The sequence below is a fragment of the Neolamprologus brichardi genome, chromosome 19 (genome assembly GCF_056152115.1).
Source record: "Neolamprologus brichardi isolate AB-2024 chromosome 19, ASM5615211v1, whole genome shotgun sequence".
Classification (NCBI taxonomy): domain Eukaryota; kingdom Metazoa; phylum Chordata; class Actinopteri; order Cichliformes; family Cichlidae; genus Neolamprologus; species Neolamprologus brichardi.
The window spans coordinates 9,876,237-9,894,797 of NC_142122.1; the positions used below are offsets into that span (position 1 = coordinate 9,876,237).

An 18,561-nucleotide genomic window follows, 5' to 3' on the forward strand; every position below is an offset into this window, starting at 1 on the left:
GTGAATTATTAAAGCCCTCCATAAAATCATTTTCTTTTACATACAGTAAAAGTCATTTCATTCCAAATTAGCTGTGATATAAGTCTCAAAGACCTGAAAAATCATTTGAACTATAGGGTATAAATTTGACCAGAATTACATGATATACTATATACTGATATATTTTTTAAATATTCTATTCTGCAGTTGGTCAACCTATTTATGATTCACGGAGACCCCTTGAGAGCCCTGCGGAGAAACCTGGAAGCTCCCTGTACACCGGTTTGAGAGGCACAGATATAGGTCACCTTTGTTAAATCATGTGTGTCGAAGAGCAGACGAGGCTTCCAGCCAAAATAATTCTCAGATGTGTGGACCCAGATTTAAACCGCCACCTATTCAGGATGATTGGGTGCTGTAAAAAAAAAAAAAAATTGTGCTAACTGTTGTTCTACAAGCCAAAGGCAACCAGGCCCTTCGAATATTGTGTTACAATAACTCTAACATCACCTCCGGTTATTTGACTTCTTAATTTAATGCTCACATACAATACAGCATACACATATGTTTTCCTTTACATCTCACAAACACAAAAGCAAACAGTTGAATACGTTGATAACTTTTAGCACCGGTATAGAGCACTGATCCACTCAGCTTTCTCTAAAAGTCTTATTCATAGTGACTTTCAAAATAAAACAGCTTAGTTTGATCTCACTAGGCATGGCTTACATGGAATATCTTTACAGCAGCATTCACTTACAAAGGTTAATTGATTAAAAAAGGATGCATACTGTACACCAAAAGTGGTATACAAAAGCAATATCATCTTATATACCCATTTACATGGCCTTTTGGGTTTTCTCGGTATAACATTTAAGTGTTTCGTGTGTTCTGACAACTTGTGTATCAACACTGATGCTCAATAAAAACATAGAAACATATAATTTAAAAAAAAAAGTTCTTATGACTGTACATAAAGAGGCTATGGAGATAGGCGGCGTGTAACAATCTTGCATATTAAAACATTAATATATCACGTTCACAAAGCTCTCACTTTTCTTTATATGTGTATGTACAAGAGAGCTGCTGTCCTTCTGTGTAGGCTATTGTTCTGTTTTTGTTAGGCTGTACTGTTTTTAATATGAAAATTATAATTAAAAAAAGAAAGGCAAATTCAATGGGAACATTACTTTTTCATCATACAGTAATGTGAAAAAATAGTATCAAAAATGATTTTCTAAATCTCTCAATCAAAAAGCGACGTAGTCTTTAATGCACCGTTTTTTTAAATACACTCGTAGATATGTTTGGTAAACGAGAAAACGAGATCTGATAGTGACATTTGACAAAATGAGACTTTCTTAAGGTATAAAGTGTTTTCTGTTATACATTGCTTGTCTGATGACGGATATACTGTATATATAATCTGCAGCAGACAGATGTTCTGCCAATGAAGGTTTGTGAGACAAAAGAGATTTTAATGATTCAAATATGTTATATAATGCGTATGAAGGATGTATTCCACAATATGATGGGTTTAGATCAAACTTTATGCCAGACATAAGACAAGAGGAAGGGATGAATCGTAACTCTGGGAAACTTAGCAAAATTTCTGCTCTGTAAGCCAATGGCAAGGGAGTAAGCTGTCCAGGTCTGAGGTGCACCAGTTCAAAGTCAAAATGTTTGAGTCTCTCTGCCCCCGAGTATTTTATTATCAGTATGAGGTGGTTGGGTGTAGTGCACAATGGATGCAGCGACTGAATCGTCAGCTCCTCTTGGCTTTATTTACCTTTACACAGTGTTTGCTTAGTGTTTAGTTGTCTGGCTATTTTGGGTCAATCTCATAGCATAGTGCAGTGGTTTACGCAGTCACCTAACAACTTAAAGATCCCCAGTTTAATCCTGGAAGGAGACACAAATCCCTTAGGTGCCTTAGGATGTCAGGAAGGGAATCTGGTGTAAAAAACAAACACGTGGAGACCTTTGTGAATAAGGGAGTAGCTGAAAGTAGCTTCTTCTTTTCATAGCGTAATTTTTTGCCACTACAGATTTGAGTGAAGAGTCTCTAAACAACCCATTTATACTTCATCTGCTCAGCACTAAAGGTCTGACAGTCAGAATTAGGAGCCCAACAGTAAACAAAAAGGAGCCTCTAGCATTTTAGGAGGTGGTGGAGACCAAAACTGGAGTTAAAAGATTTAAGTTGACCTGAATATGGTGACCATAAAAATAACTCCAAATGAATAATAAGCTTATTAAATGATGCTCATTATCATGTTTGATATAGAAACTTTAAAGAAAAAATCAATATGTGCAGATTTTTACGATGTAAGACCCAAACTAATCTGTGATACTAGTTAATCAACCTAACATTTCCAGAATTTAGATGGATACGGTCTTGTGGTGTGACCTTGCTAATGTTAAAGTGCTAAAGTTACCAACAAATGCCTTTATGATAGAGATAAATGAAAGACTGAAACAATACAGTTATTCAGTAGTTCATATAACTGATTTGCTTTTATACTTTTGGGGTAGATAAGGAACAGATCCACCTTACTTCTGGGAACTCTAAATGAAGTGGCAAACCTCATGACTCTACTTTCTTCCCATTGGCTAACAGACCTGCCTTCCCCAGATGTGACCTTCCTCAAATATCCTGCTGGATTTAAGAGGTTAATAAACTGTAGTCAGTTTTCAGAACTTAGTCTGCTTAAGCTTGTCGATGTGGTAGCAAAGCTTCAAGGCCGGCCCCAGCTTGAGTCCGAGGTACTTCATGATCATGTCGCTCTTTAAGAGTAACAAAGCATTTCCATCTATCTCCTGTGAAAGGCAGAGGAAGATGGTGTGAAACTCAGTGAGGACCTGAGGTTTAGTCTAGCCAGGTAAATCAGCAGCATAACACTTACATGTTTCCTAAAAACATCTGCGTGAGGACCTAGAGCCTGGGGATCTGCATCCCTGATGAACCATACAACATCTTCCACAGACCAGGTGGATGGGTCTTTATTGGGCGGAGCCTTGGACTCCTGCGATTCTGAAGACACATTATAACCTCAAGAAAGAACAAATGAAAGATGGAGAGTTACTCTTGTACCTCAGAAAAATAAAGGCCGCATCAGTGCTTGATTTATCTCTTGATGGTGTCATACCTGTCCTGTTGCTCTCTGGGAACGCGTTTGGGCTGGTGGATGACTGCCTGCACATGGAGGCTGAGCCATTAGAGAACTGCTGTGAAGAGCGAAACCCGTAGGTGGACTTTGGTGAGTAGGACGAACTTATGGAGCTGAAAGCGGAATCGCCAGGGTCAACGGAGTAGCGTTTGCCATCTGACTGGTCTAAATGGTAGTCATCAGCCATTGATGTTTCAGCTAAAGAAATGATGGAGACTTCTGTTAGTGATAAAAATCCCCCACAGATTCAAAGTATTTGTTTATATTAGTTCAAGAACTTAATTTGGAAGTACCATCTGACTGGTAGGAGCCACCGCTGTGCTGTGTAATGGGCTGATCACTGAAAAGGTTTTCACAGTGCAAGCTGCGACAAAGCTTCTTCAGAAAACGAAGCACATAGTCGATGCTGTTCACCACGGGGAGGCTCAGAAGATGCTGCTTCCCATCAAATGTGGCTGGAAGAGCAAAACAGAAGACCACTTGAAATGCAGCTTAGACAAAAGTTTCTTATAAGTCAGACAATGAAACCTTTAATATTTGTTTTCTCTCTCAGTAACACCTTAGGGAGTGTGCTAAAGAAGCTATTAAACAAACAGATAACAACACCTGAAGGGGGTCTTTGTACAACACCTGATATTTTTTCTCCTCCGTAGCCTTGCGTGAGGAGAGTGAACACCGTTTTCTGCTGGAAAGCACTGTCGATGCAGCCCTGAACGGCCTGCTGAAGCACCACAGAGGGTCTGTCGGGCCCAAAGTGATCGGGAAGCTGTTGGATCTTCTTCCTGTCCAGGTTGGGCCCAGTGTTCGCCTGCTTGTTGATGTAGATACAGACTGGAAAACACAAATTAAGAAAACGAAGGAAAGGAGAAATAGCAGAAAAACATAAGGGGAAAAAGAGATCATATGCTTTTTTTTTTGTCTTTAAGCTAACAGAAAAGCACTTTAAAGCTTCTTAAGTGGGATTAACAGCGTATTGTATTTTACCTGTGAGCACCTGGGGCGTGGCAGAGTGGGGGATGGTGGCAGCATCCTGAGGAATGGAGCTCATATCGGGCTCTGGGGTGCTGCTGGGTGGAGAAATAGCCAGTGGTGTCATCACCATCCTGGGTTTGAGCTGGAGAGGAAGAAGGGGAGTTTGTATTGCTATGTCTGTTTTGGAAATATCATTTATTTATGCACACTAAATCATGCAGGGAGGATTAGGATTGTTTAACACTGTAGTTTTCATGCTTTGGCCTGTATGAAAAGAAAACAAATGTGCTGATAATAATGTCCTCTTTAGGCTAAAAAATAATTCCATAACACAACAGAACAAAGCCTCACAGATGTTAACTCCAACTCTGTTTATGCTGGGATCCCACAAAATCTGAAGGGCATGGAGTCTCCCTGTCTGTGTACACATGTATTTTTAAACACACTGCACCCACACACACACTACAACTCATCCACCAGCCCCCCTTCCCCTTCCCCATTTGGCTGACCTTGAAGCCCGGCTTTCTCCCCCTCTTCTTGGGCACTTTGAGTGGAGGGAGCGATTCAGGGTAGCGATTAGGAAAATCCATCTTGGCGACATTGCGGAGCGGAGGTCTCCCTCTCTTCCTGCCCGGTATCTTCCCCGCCTGGCTGGGGATGAAGGAGGGAGCCACTGCAGCTGATTGCATCTCACCGTTGTTGCCGTCTGATTTCTGTGCCGTCACTGCAGGTACGCTCATTTGTAGCTGGACACAAAGGAAACAATGAGTGAGCTCAAACAAGGGCAAGGGAAACGCATTGAAAACATGCACTTTAGTTGCACATCAATACTCCTCTGTAGCCGCTGCATACTAGAGTGCAGCATTAGCATGAATTCAGAGGAAGCAGACGCAATTGGCAAAGGTGTACCAACAGTAACATCCAAACACTAGGAGACTGCAGAAAACTCAGCCGAGCAATGTGCTGAGAGAAACTGCATTTAGCTGAGCACCATAATAATCAAACAACACACAAAGGCAGCCATGCATGTGCCGTGGTGGAAACAGCACCTCCATCCTGCACTCGTAACACACTAATAAACCTGAGAGAGGGAGGGGCGACTATTACCTGCTATCTTCTATTGTGAAAGCCCACAACCTTTTGTTTTAAATCCCAGGAGCCTAAAGGCAACTACAAAGTTAAATCCCATGCAGTGCAGGAAAAGCCATCTTGCTTTTTTGCCCCCCTTAGTCTCCCTTTGGTTAACACACCGCTGCTGCTGCTGCTGCTGCTGCTCCTGGGCACACAGGCTGCAGACATCTCATTAGACTAATGCATTCAGCAGTGGCAGAGGGAGGGGGGAAATTGACTTCACCATGGCTACCCAGCTATGAATTACCATTATCATGACAGCTTCCAGCCTATTCTTAAAATAAGAGAAAGGAAACAAGAAGCAGCTACTAAATAAAAGAAATACCCCACCCCCCCGCAGCAGCACAACTAACCGGAAAGAAGCCATTTGCAATGCCTCCAAATGTATTTTGAAGAGATTTGTGAAAGGATGCAGCATGTAAACAAACAATAACCGGTCAGCAGGCACTCACCATCCAAAGCAGATGTGAAGATGTGGAGTATCCCTACGCTCCGTGCTGTGGTTCCTATATTTTCTTCTGCTACCAGTAGCAGAGCACAGATCTCAGAGCAAGGCGGATTCCACTGTAATACTGTATATATGTCTGTGTGCTTGTGTGTGTGTGTATGTGTGTGTGTGTGTGTGTGTGTGTGTGTGTGTGTGTACAACAGAGACAGACAGAGAGCGAGTGACAGTGCGTGTGTGCATTAAAGAGACAGAGAGACGGAGAGAGGGAGAAGTGCTCCTCTGTTGTCATGGCAACAAGCCTGTAAGCCCTGACAGTTGTCTGCCATGTTTTGTCTGCAGCCCAGGCTCAGTGCTTCGGAGGCACAATTAGACCCAAGACAGATTTGCATCTGTCAGTTGATATAAAAATTAAATATCTGTTACTTATTTATTTATTTATTTTTAACACGCTTCTTTATTTATTTTTTTTGTTTCAGCGTTATTGTGAGCTTTTAAATTGTTTATACTTAAATTATATTTAGCTCTTTGGTGAATTGTTGATAAATTCATCAACCTATAACGTCTATCAAAATGATCATCTTAGTCGTGTTCTTAAGTAAAAATGACCCAGATTATAAAATAAATGTTTTAAAAATTCCTGCTTCGAGCTTTCCAGATGAGAGGAATCAGGGCTTTTCTTTGTTATGCATGAGAGCACGCTGAATATATTTGGGCTTTCTGTTTGTAAAAACAACACCAGGGAGCTGCTGGAGCTGCAGGAAATCGGACCCATTTTTTTTTTTTACTGTTACTTGCGATATTTTACAGTGAATAAAATAAATAGCTGCTGTCCAAAATAATCATGTTAACATTAAAATCTTATTGTGAAAATATGAAGATTTTACAGAATTCCGTGTGGATTTTTGCTGTGAAGATCGCATGTTTTATCATTTTGTGTTTCAAATGTATTACTCATTAATTTGAATAAACGCTTTTTTTTTTACTTCGGGTGGGCGAAGAAAGACTATATCTAGCATTAATTTACCCCCTACAGTCATACAGTGAAGTCAATGATACTGCTGCGCTTGATATTACAGTCACAGAGGACAAATCAGGTGTGCGTGCAGCCGTGAGATTTAGGCAAATTAGTTTTTTTTAATTATTCAAGAAATTATCTAGCAATACATTTTTTAAATTAAGTAATTATCCCGAACAACACACAATTTCCCAGAGCTGAACGTGATGCTTTTAGAGGTCTTCTATTGCCTGACTACTAGCCGAAACCCCAGAGATCTATTAAGTGTATAACATTATAAAGTGGCAACACGCAATAATAATATAGCCTTTGAAAATGTATTTTTAGGATGCAATAGCACATTTACTACGCATAATTAAAATGCAATGTTATTTTAGTTACGTTTTTCGTATTTATTTTTATACGGACAGTATATAACGAAAGGTGCTGTTAAATAATCTGGCATGGTGAATTGTCGCCTCCTGTTGGCCGAAAAGCGACGGAAAATGTCATTGCTAATAAAGTTTGATTGACAGAATTTGAATCCAAGATGGCGGCGCGCGTACCGCTGTCTATGAAGATGTCACCCTCAGCTTCTTTGGGCTTAAGGCTTCTTTTTAAAGAGCAACATTCCTCCGGAAAGCTGCTGAAATCTCTCAGCGAGTTCTACAGAAGAGGTGAGGTTTGTTTTCAGCCAGTTTAGACTGTTTAAAGTAACCGTCCGCGGCTCTAATCATAACCTTGTCCTACTTTTACTTAACATAATTGTGTACGCTTTTCCACGTTAACCTGGCATAATGCATATTTTTGAGGTTTTGTACAAACTTACCTTGTTATGCTTGTCGGTTTTTCCTGCCCTTTGAGCTGTCAGAGTCGTTACCCGCTAGTTATTCGCCCACCAGAGCAACGTTATCGTTACTGTCCGAATCACCCAAAAATCGTTGTCGTAGTGGTCTAAAAGCTTTGCGGAGAGCTAACTTATCGGTAACGTGCGTGTTGTTACGGTTTTTAAGGCTACTCTGTGAAAGTCCGGCAGGCGGAGGAGGAGAACGGTGTTAGCGCCGCCGGCTTCAGCGGCCCCCTGGATCACTACACAGGGCTGATCAGAGATGGGACGCTGCGGGAGGATGAGCACCAGAAAGCGGTGATGCAGAAACTGGACGAGCTGCACAAAACTCTGAGAGGATACAGCAACACCCCGACATCTGTCTTCTCCAGGGTAGGTAGAAGAAGGTAGAATATAATAATATTAAGTGAATATTAGTGCAGAGCAACGTGGTTTACAGTGTTGGCAATATTAGAGACTAATCTTTACATTTGTCCAACTTTACTCAGCCTTTAACTTGGTTATTATCCAAATTATGAAGTGTTTTTGCATCATAGAGTATCACAAAGGTTTTGGAGTTATTGCTGTTATTGTGTAGCATTCACACTCCAATGAATGGGGCATCTTGCATAAGGATACTTAGGTATTCAGACCTAAGGTACTCAGGTGGGTGGCTGTATTGGAGGGAGGGTTAGCACTGTTGCCTCACAGCAAGAAGGTCCTGGCTTTGAATCCACCATCTTGCCAGAACGTTTCTGTGTGGGGTTTGCATCTTCTCCCCTTGTCTGTGTATCTTTTCGCTGGGTACTTCGGCTTCCTAGCAGGGTTAGGTTAACCAGTAATTCTAAATTGTTCATAGGTGTGCATGTGAGTGGTAGTTGAGCACCTGTGCTCAACTATGGCAGCTGGGGTAGGCCACAACCCTGAATTGGATAAGTGAAAGAGGATGGATGGATTATATATACAGGGGTCCCTTTGGCCATGTTACCTACCATAAATTTCATATATTTTCCCTATTTCCTGTCCATCTATCCATCCATCCATCCATCCATTTTCTGCTTATTCAATTCAGGCACTGGAGCCAGTCCCATTTGACGCTGGTGTACCCGGAGAGAAGCCGTTTGAGCACATGAAAACTGTGTCTTACGATAATATGTGCCTTGAGGTGACTGCTGTTTTGATTTGGTGCAATATAAATAACCATGCATTAAACTGAAAAGGCCCCAGGGTACAACAGTGCTAACAGTTACACCACTGTGCTGCTCTACATGTGACCGTTTCACATTCAAAAACATTAACACAGAAAGTCCAGTGTTAATGATGACGTGTGAAACGTGGTTTTTCAGTTTACTACTTTGTCTTCATCTTCTTCTGTTGCTCCTCCAGTTAGAGGTTGCCAGAGCAGATCATCTGCCTAAATCTCACCCTGCTCCTAGCATCTTCTTCTGCCACACCAACCCTCTGCATCCATGAATCTTTTCTGTGGTCATCCTCTTTTCCCCCTGCCTTAAAACTCCATATTCAACATTCTTCATCCCATATATCCACTGTCCGTCCTCTGCAAGTGTCCAAAATATCTCAGCCTCTCCTCTCTAACCTTGTCTCCAACCTGCTCAACCTGAGCTGCCCCTCTGATGTACTCTTTCTAGTCCAGCTTGTCCATCCTGTCAACACACTCCACCCTGCCTGTGCTCTGTTTTTCACATTCGTCAGGTTACCACTGTGTCTGAGGAACGTAAGAGCGGCTCTCTTTCATGCTTTATTTTCTTTGCTGATAATTTCAGCAGCATGCCTTTTTAAAATTTGCCTCTACAGTGTTTCTCTTATCTTCTTACTCAGTCTCATCAGCTGTAGGCTTTGTTGACATAACTTGCGCTCTTACTGAGTGTGATTCCTTAAAAAAAAAAGCCTGTGTGTTGGGCATGCTTTGTTCAGGTCACACTTTAAAAAAAGGAATTAGTGAAAGATTCCTAAATAATTTGCCATCTATTTGTCTATATTAGTTTATAATGATGATTTTTGCTCATTTTTACTTGTTTCTGCATCTTTTAGTTTTTCACAAAACCAAAGCCTCCCAAAGGTTACTACATCTACGGTGATGTTGGTAAGCCATGGAACTCACAGAATTGCATATCTCAATGTAATGAAAATAAGATTTGTTCCTAACTCAGAAGATCTCTTTTTTTTTGTTCGTTTGTTTCAGGCACGGGGAAAACGATGGTCATGGACATGTTTTATTCATATGTGGAGACTGAGAACAAAAAGAGGGTTCATTTCCATGGTTTTATGTTGGACGTGCATAAAAGTGAGTACAGTTGTTAGTTAAGCTGCATTTAAGAGAAAAAGGGGGGTGAGCTGTGTTTATCAATGCAACTTTGGACTTTCTCTGCTTCTAGTGAACATGTGGGGGAAGATAAGGTGTCTTTGTTTTATTGGCAAAAATAAATACTGGAGTGAAACTGAGTTTTGTTCCAGATAAATCAAGTCTCTTGTATCTGTGCCGTAAAAGAAGATTGCAAATGTATATCTTTTTTCTACATCAGTACATAATCCATTTGGATATATTGTGTCACTCCTAAACTTAAACTTAGCTGTGTAAGGATTTTTGTGTATTTACTAAAATCCACTTGTCACTAATGGTAAAAGCTCTAGCATGAGACACAGTTTTGTTTTTTAAATTTATTTTTCTGTGATTTGATTTGTGGAGATTCAAAACATTTACCTTTTGAAATACTGTAGTATTTTCTCCAGTTTAAGCAGTACTTCACATACAGTCAAACAGTCAGTCAGTCAAACGAAAGATTTAAGAGGACTCTAAGTACAGCCTTACTGCTTCCATAGCAATTAAGAGGGTAAGTAGCAAATTAAACTCAGCATATGAGCACAAACACCTCATAACAACTGTAAACACAGCGGTGGAGGGGTGATTATTTGGGCTTGCATTGCAGCCACAGGACCTGGGCACTGTGGTCATTGAGCTGACCGTGAATTCATCTTTATAACAAAGTCTTTTAGAGTCAAATGTGAGGCCATCTGTCCAACAGCTAAAGCTCGGTCCAAACTGGACCAAGAACAAGCGATCCCAAGAACACCAGGAAATCTACAACAGAACAGCTGAAGAAGACAAGAATCAGTGTTGTAATGATCCAGACCTCACGCTAACTGAAATATTGTGGTGGGACATTAAGAGGGTTGTGAATGAACAAAAAAACCCACAAACCTCAATGAACGAAACATATGTTGTAAAGGGGAGGGCGCAAAATTCCTGCACAACGATGTGAGAGAAAGTTGTGCAGAAACAATTATTTAATAATGGCAACTTTGTCCAATATCCTGTGCAGACAGCCATATAGAAGAGAAAGAGTCTTGTGCAAAACAATATATGTTACCCTATCTATTGCATGCTTATTATACATAAAATATTTAATATTATAATATTGTAAGAATGTGGTAGTTTGCATTTTCCACTTGGTTTTTCTGGGATCTATATTTGTCTATTCTTACAGACTTACGATTAACAGTAACTGCATTTATCTTTTCGATCTACAGGGATTCATCGGCTGAAACAGAGCATGCCAAAAAGGAAAGCAGGAAAAATGGCCAAGTCTTATGATCCCATTGCTCCGGTTGCAGAGGAAATCAGTGAAGAGGCTTGTCTGTTGTGCTTCGATGAGTTTCAGGTACTTTTAAATCATCTTGTAAAAAAATATTTAGTCTCTATAACATGTAACCTCATGTAACAATCATGTTGTTGTGCTTTACCCACATTTCAGGTCACTGATATTGCAGACGCCATGATTCTCAAGCAGCTTTTTGAGAATCTGTTTCTAAACGGTGTTGTTGTTGTGGCTACTTCTAATCGTCCGCCTGTAGGTAAGTAATGTCTAGTGTAATATGATTATAATTGTGTTCTTAACACGGCTTAAAACTCCTTTGGTTTACATTAAAAACAAGTAATGCCTTTAAAGCACAATCCTATGGGATTGTAATCATAAATGTATAAGCTATAATGACACTCAGGAAATTATTCATCATATTAAAGTAAACATGTGCATACATCATTTGACAAAAACAACTGCAATAAATATTGTGTTACAGCGGTCCCTCGCTATAACGCGGTTCACGATTTGCGGCCTCGCTATTTCACTGATTTTTTTTTTTTTGTTTGTACAATTTTGCATGCTTTTTATTTTTGTTGTTGTTACAGCACATTGTGTTCTGCGTCCTGATTGGCTGTAGACCATTGCAAAATGCAGCTGCTCGCATTTTAACAAGAACTGGGAAATTTGAGCACATTACTACTGTTCTTAGGTCTCTGCTTTGGCTACCTTGTCAGGTTCGAGCAGATTTTAAGGTCCTGCTGCTCACCTACAAGGCTTTAAACAGATTGGTACCTTCATACCTCTCCGACCTTTTACACCTTTATGTTCCATCTTGTGCTCTACAATCTCAGGACTCTGGCCTTCAGAAAACAGACAATTGGAGAGCGTGCTTTTTCTTTTCGTGCCCTGTTTCTGTGGAACAACCTCCCTCAAGATATTTGGCAGGCATGCTCTGTGGAGGTTTTTAAAACTAAGTTGAAGACACATTTGTATGTAATGTGATATTACATACAAATGTAATATAAGGCACATTAGGTGAAACCAAACAGTCAGATAAGTCAAACTTTACTCAACTCATCCTTCTTGCTTCCTCCACTTCCATACCACTGATTCATTAATGTTGAATTCTCTCGCAGCTGCTCTATTCCCATGTTCTGGACCTGAAAACAGGGTTTGATCTTTGGTTTCATTCTATAATCCTGGACTTATTTTTCTACGAAGGTTTGAACTTTGACGGTGTTTAAACGTCAAAGTTTGTGAAAAAAATGTGTTTTTTCACAAAAAAGTATGAAAATCTTCATGCCTGTCTGAGAAAAGTGTATAAAGTGTGTAGTGAGGGGTTTTACAGCCTTAAAACATCTCCAACCTTGTTGGAGGTACCGAACCCCACCAGCTTCATATGCGCAGTCACTGAACCCCTCTTTAGTGAAAAATAAAATATGATTTTTTTCAAATTCAAGACATAGATATGTTTTTTACTGGTGCACAAAATGAGCCGTGCATGTCAAGGCGGAGGCTCTGCCGAACCCCTGAGATCGACTCACTGAACCCCTAGGGTTCGATCGAACCCAGGTTAAGAACCACTGATCTAGAATAATTGTAAAATATGAAGCTGGCGGGTTAATTTTAGAATGTAACTCCCGCGATAAACGAGGGACCACTGTATTTAAAATTTGTAACAGTTATACTATGTCAAACTGTTATTTATCTTACTCATTCGTCATTTGTTTAAAACGAGTCATTTTACCTCACTTCGCCCTCCTTTCAAGCCAGCTTTCTTCTTACTGGCTGACCCTTTCAAGCAGAAAGTTTGGACAGCAAGTAGGCTGAGCTGTTTTGTGGCTAAATCTATAATGTTTGGAGCCTGAATCGATGATGTTACGAGTATCTGCTCACACTGACACCACAGAGAGCCAAGAGTAAAAAGAAACTGTTGGAAACTGAGAGTGTTTTAACCCACAGGGGTTAATTTTACATCCAGTGACCTCGATATCCGAATTAAATTGTAACAGTATAGAGTATACACCCACCAAGCACTTTATTAGGTACACCTTGGTAGTACGAGGTTGGAAAGAACTGCTTTAATTCTTCGTGGTATAGATCCAACAAGGTGCTGGAAATATTCCTCAGAGGCGATAGCGTCAGAAACACTCAGAAATGCTCTTCTCCATACCTTCGTTGTAACAAGTGGTTATTTGACTTTCTTGTCACATTAAAGCAATCTGGCCACTTTCCTGTGACCTGAGTCAGCTCTGAGTCAATGAGGCATTTTCACCCACTGAATTTGCTCATGCCATATTTTGTCTTTTTTTGGCCCATTCTCTGTAAACCCTAGAGATGATTGTGTGGGAATATCCCAGTAGACCAGCAGTTTCTTAAATAGACTAGCTTGTCTGGCACCAGCAACCACACCACATTCATAGTCGCTTAAGTCCCCCCTCTTCTTCATTCTGACGCTTGGTTTGAACATGATCAGGTCATCTTGACCACGTTTACAAGCTTAAATGTGATTTGAGTGTACAAATGACAGAAAACAAGAAAGTGTAATTGGTCTTCTATAACACTTTGAAAGCCATTTAGATGTATGCCAGATAACAGCAAATGTGACGACGATTTTTTTCTTTCTGTTTCCACAGACTTGTATAAAAACGGCCTGCAGAGAGTCAACTTTGTGCCTTTTATTGCAGTGTTGCAGGTATAAAAAAAAAAAAAAAAAAAAAGTGAAGTCATCTTTTGCTGCTAAGGCTATCACGTGTGACATCACAGTATTTATCTGTAAACTGTTTGTTTTCCTCCTGCAGAAATATTGCCATACTCTTCGCCTGGACTCTGGGATTGACTACCGCAAACAGAACAGACCCTCATCTGGAAAACTCTACTTCCTGTAAGAAATGCTCATTGTAAAACAAGACAGGGGGGTGATTTTGTTTTGTGTGGTTTTTCCTATTTAATGTTTCCCTGTTACATCTGTTGCAGTTCCAGTGAACCTGATGCAGAAACGACCCTCGATAAAATGTTTGACGAGCTGGCTTTTAAACAGAATGACAGTAAGTCTGCTTTCAAAATAGCACTCTGCCACTGCAGCATTTTACTGATGACCTGCTCATTATATAAAGTGCTGAACATAATGTTTTCTGCAGTAACACGACCAAGAGTTCTGAACGTCCACAACAGAAAAGTCCGTCTGAACAAAGCGTGCGGGACCATCGTAGACTGTACGTTTGAGGAGCTTTGTGATAGAGTGAGTCTCTTTTACAGACACACTGTGTTATGGATGATATGTTATAACTACTGTATATCAGTCTTTCATTTTTAGATTATGTGGTATGTCAGGTTTAATATGGGAGAAAAAGTGGTTTGCTTTATTTTATGGCACAAATTGGGCTTGTTTTGACTTTGTATCACAAGTCTCTTATTAAAAAGGGAAATCAATGGTATGCTCAACCACAAGAGTGCAGTATTTTTTGTTTTGTTTTTTTCCTTCAAATTTGCAAACCACTCGCCACAATCTTGAGTTACTGGTTTCCCATTGCTAGTAAAAACGTGCAGATGCATGTGTTTTCAGAGTTGCAGTATGACTGGTTTTCTGCATACTGATGACAAAGTCCTGCTGCAAAGCCCTCGAACACTTGTTATCAGATGTTTACTGCACCAGTTTTTATTGCTGTAACGTCACATCAAATAAATTCAGATGTATTTTATTTTATGTACCTCTCCCTGCATTTTAGTCTAGTTGGTTTCCTTCACAATGATGGGAAATGAAAGGGGTCTGTTTAAACGACTGACTCGCTTTTGGTTCTGCTTATGCTCAAGAGAAAGAAAATGACTAATACAAAGCAGCAGAGTCTGAAGTTTCTAGTAAACATTTTATGCAAAGTGTAGTTTGGTGAAAAACTTATGGAAATGAAAAAATGACTCAAACCAGTGCGGGAAGTCTTGCTTGTGGACACCTCATACATATGTTTGAATATAAATGTTCCAGCCTTTAGGAGCGAGTGACTACCTAGAGATATCCAGGCTGTTTGACACAGTCTTCATTCGACACATTCCTTTGCTGACCGTGAACAAAAAAACTCAAGCAAGGCGGCTCATTACGCTTGTGGATGCCTTCTATGAACACAAGGTACGATTCCTTCATTTGTTTGTATGCACATTAAATCTGCGCTAAAACACCAAACACGGGAATTTAACACTAAATTTGTCTCGTTTCAGGTACGTGTGGTGATCCTCGCAGATCACCCGCTGGAGGATATTTTTGTACAAGACGGGGATCACAGTCACGACGAGGGCCACATCCTGATGGATGACCTGGGGCTGAAAAGGGTAAGCTGTGACTCTGTTTCCACAAAGTAACCAGATTTGGGTAATTTTGGTGGTAAACACAGATGATTAAGGCCTCTGTGGCCTACGGCTGACAGTAAATGAAACCCAGAGCACACAGCTAAAAGTAAGTCAGCACATACTGTGTAAACTGTAAGAATCATTTTAACCAGTATATCAGTTTGTTCCAAAATCCTTTTTTTATTAGAAAAAATACAAGTCCATCCTTGAAGTGTATCAGTAACATAAAATAGTGGAAATTAATGTGTACATTTTTGTGTGAAATGTCATTTAAAACAGAATTTGCAAATCTCATAAACCCAAATCGTATTCACAGTAAAACATAAAACTTTAAAATGTTTAAACTGACACTTTTTATTATTTCCTTAAAATTATTACCTCATGTTGAATTTTATGCCAGCAGCATGTCTCAAACAGGTTGCCACGGGGATGACAAAAGGCTGTAAAAGTGAGCGATACTAAAAAGAACGCTGGAAGGAACATTTGCAGCTAATTATGTTTATTAGCAACACGTCAGTAACATGACTGAGTATAAAAAGTGCGTGTTAGAAAGGCACTTAGAAAGGCTGTTTCTCAAAAGTAAAGATGGGCAGAGATTCACATAAAATCTGCAAAAAAACCCCCACAAATTGTAGAAAAACTTAGAATAATGACCTTCAATGTGAAATTGAAGGTCCATGTGTAAGAGACGAGGCTAAAAATCAGCTCAATTCAGTTTTATTTTTATAGCACCAAATCACAACAGCAGCCACCTTAAAGTGCTTTATATTATAGAGTAAAGACCCTACAGTAATACATAGAAAACCCCAACAATCAAGTGAACCCCCTTGGTGACAGTGGGAAGGAAAAACCAGGCTGAGGGAGGGGCAGCCATGTGCCATGACCGTTTGGGGGTTGATGGTACAGTTTTGTATCAATGTTGGATGTTTATGATCTTCAAGGCCCAAAGGCATGTACTCCCATCTAAACACTGTCTTTTTTAAGGAAAGTCTCGCCTATTTCTGCAACACAATGCTCGCCCACAAGGACCAAAGGCTCAAATCGCATATAAGACAACATATCTCTCCCAAAAGTTTGCTGGACTCCTCGGTTTCCAGATGTTTGCAAACTGTTGTTAAAAGAAGAGAGATTGCTACACAGTGATAAACATGGTGCCGTCGCATCAGATTCAAAATGAGTTCTTTTTTTCTTCACACTGAACGTTTTCATTGTTTAAACCTTCGATATGGTTGGTTTGCTCTATTGTGAATAAAATGCTGGTTTATGAGATTTGCAAACTTAACTTTAGGTTTGTAAAAGTTAAGTAGCTTAGTCAAGAATTAAAGGCATTTAAGACTACAGGTTGTTTTTTTTTCCTGTGTCAGAAGAGAGATGAAGCATGTTACCATAGAAACAGTGTTTCTATTTGGGTCAAAATTAACTTAAAATTTATCTATTCAAGTTAGTCGATCCACAGATTTTATTTTCCACTTAATTTCATGAAAATACAGTTTTTAAACTTTTGGAACATCTAATTTGGAAACTATTAAACCCATAAATACAACACTGAACGAGTGTAAAAATGTAAAGATGAAAGATCTGAGAGTGAGGAGGTTGTATCGTTTTATTAGACTGCCACCGTTTGATTAATGGCTTTTTTTTTGCCCCAAAGTCGTGTGTGTTGCCATACAGACTGGGCTTCCCCTGTCTCAGTAAACTGTAACATGTCCTATGTCTAACAGGAAGAAGCCAGCAGTCTGTCCATCTTCAGCGGCGAAGAGGAAAAATTTGCCTTCCAGAGGACCGTGTCCCGACTCACAGAGATGCAGACAGAAGAATATTGGCTGGAGGGAGACAGAAGCATGAAATCACAGGCGTAACATTTAGAAAGGAAACAGTATTACCAAACTTGGTGCGCCTTAATCTACACTCCTCGCTGCCTGTAGCAGCCCAGAACTGAACACTCCTCATCATCATCATCTTATGCAGCACAAACCCAGTGGAACTCCTCATCTATGTGCGTGTGTGCAATTGTAGTGCAGAGTATTTATTCTTATCTAATCATTTTATTGCGACATTGCACTTTAAGGAGGATTTATAAGATGAACTTTGAGTTATTGCTTTAACTTGGTGACATTTTTGAGGTCCAACTTCACTTTTTTTTTAATGTCTGGGAAATCAGCTGGACGACTTTTGGAAAAGTAATCCAAAAGGACTTTGATGAAGATTTAAGGGACATTTTAATTGGATCTATTTTAAGATACACTACGGTTTGAAAATGAAATGAGTTGTATATGATCTTAACACATCTAAATACAATGGCAGCAGACTGGTTTGGAGATTTGCAGCTGTGTGTTTATTCGAGTTGTGATTTATTTAGCCTGTGCATGTGAAATGTTTATCTCAGAAAGCTTTGCAGATGCTGCAGAGAATGAATGGCACCATCTGACTCTTCATCAGTGTCTTCATTGTCCAGACGGAAAAAGAAAAGCAAACCATGTCAGCTGAATATTACTTATATGGCACAATAGCTTTGTACATCTGTCCCCACAAATGAAACTGTTTCAGTGTTGGCGTAGGTTGATATTTAACTGCTTTCTGCTTGCATTCATCCTCTGTTTATTTAAATACAATAATGCACACAGCCTTACAGAAACAAAGACTGCACTGCGTGGGAAGTGAAAGTGAGAAGAAAAAAAACTACATGAGTATATCTCCTGTACAAACAAAAGCGTTACCAATGCAAGCACAGTTTTTCTGCATAAATTAGATCTCATGTCCTTTTTTAATCAGCATTTCAATGATTAATTTTGACCGTGACAGTGAGGTTAGCAATAACAATACTCCTGATAAGATTTAATGCTCATATGAAAAAAAAGTATTGTACAGTGAGTCATTCAAACACAGTTTCATCGTGTCATGTTATTCTATTTAAATATATTTAAATATACTGGCAACAACTTTATTTGGTGCGTCTTGCTAGTACTGGGTTGGACCCCCTGTGACATTAATTAAACAAGGTGCTGGAAACGTCCCTCAGAGATTTTGACATGATACAATCACACAGTTGCTGCTGATTTCTTGGCTGCACATTCATAATATGAATATCCAATTCCATC

The 18,561-nt window shown here is 39.8% G+C and overlaps 2 protein-coding genes across 5 annotated transcripts; one reads left to right on the forward strand and one right to left on the reverse strand.

Annotated features, from left to right (window-relative positions):
- Positions 1-495: 495 nt before the first annotated feature.
- LOC102784272 (sex comb on midleg-like protein 4) lies at positions 496-7,779 on the reverse strand. 3 transcript variants are annotated; one of them, XM_006798685.3, is made up of 8 exons: positions 7,524-7,779; positions 4,631-4,867; positions 4,134-4,263; positions 3,780-3,980; positions 3,443-3,604; positions 3,129-3,347; positions 2,886-3,031; positions 496-2,799 (listed from the first exon to the last, which is right to left on the reverse strand). In XM_006798685.3, the coding sequence occupies exons 2-8, from the start codon at positions 4,859-4,861 to the stop codon at positions 2,674-2,676; spliced, it is 1,215 nt and encodes a 404-aa protein (XP_006798748.1). In that variant the 5' UTR covers positions 4,862-4,867; positions 7,524-7,779; the 3' UTR covers positions 496-2,673. The 3 variants fall into 3 exon arrangements, with proteins under 3 accessions (XP_006798748.1, XP_087688821.1, XP_087688822.1); XM_087832695.1 differs by lacking the exon at positions 7,524-7,779 and adding an exon at positions 5,705-6,106; XM_087832696.1 differs by lacking the exon at positions 7,524-7,779 and adding an exon at positions 5,229-5,410.
- Positions 7,231-17,781, forward strand: afg1la (AFG1 like ATPase a). Of its 2 annotated transcripts, none has more exons than XM_006798684.3 (13): positions 7,231-7,371; positions 7,708-7,913; positions 9,573-9,624; positions 9,724-9,825; positions 11,070-11,200; positions 11,294-11,393; positions 13,759-13,817; positions 13,924-14,006; positions 14,099-14,169; positions 14,263-14,363; positions 15,105-15,245; positions 15,335-15,445; positions 17,185-17,781. In XM_006798684.3, exons 1-13 carry the CDS (start codon positions 7,245-7,247, stop codon positions 17,320-17,322), a joined length of 1,422 nt encoding a protein of 473 aa, XP_006798747.2. In that variant the 5' UTR covers positions 7,231-7,244; the 3' UTR covers positions 17,323-17,781. The 2 variants fall into 2 exon arrangements, with proteins under 2 accessions (XP_006798747.2, XP_035767023.2); XM_035911130.2 differs by having other exon boundaries at positions 7,239-7,371; positions 7,731-7,913.
- The last annotated feature ends 780 nt before the right edge of the window (positions 17,782-18,561 follow it).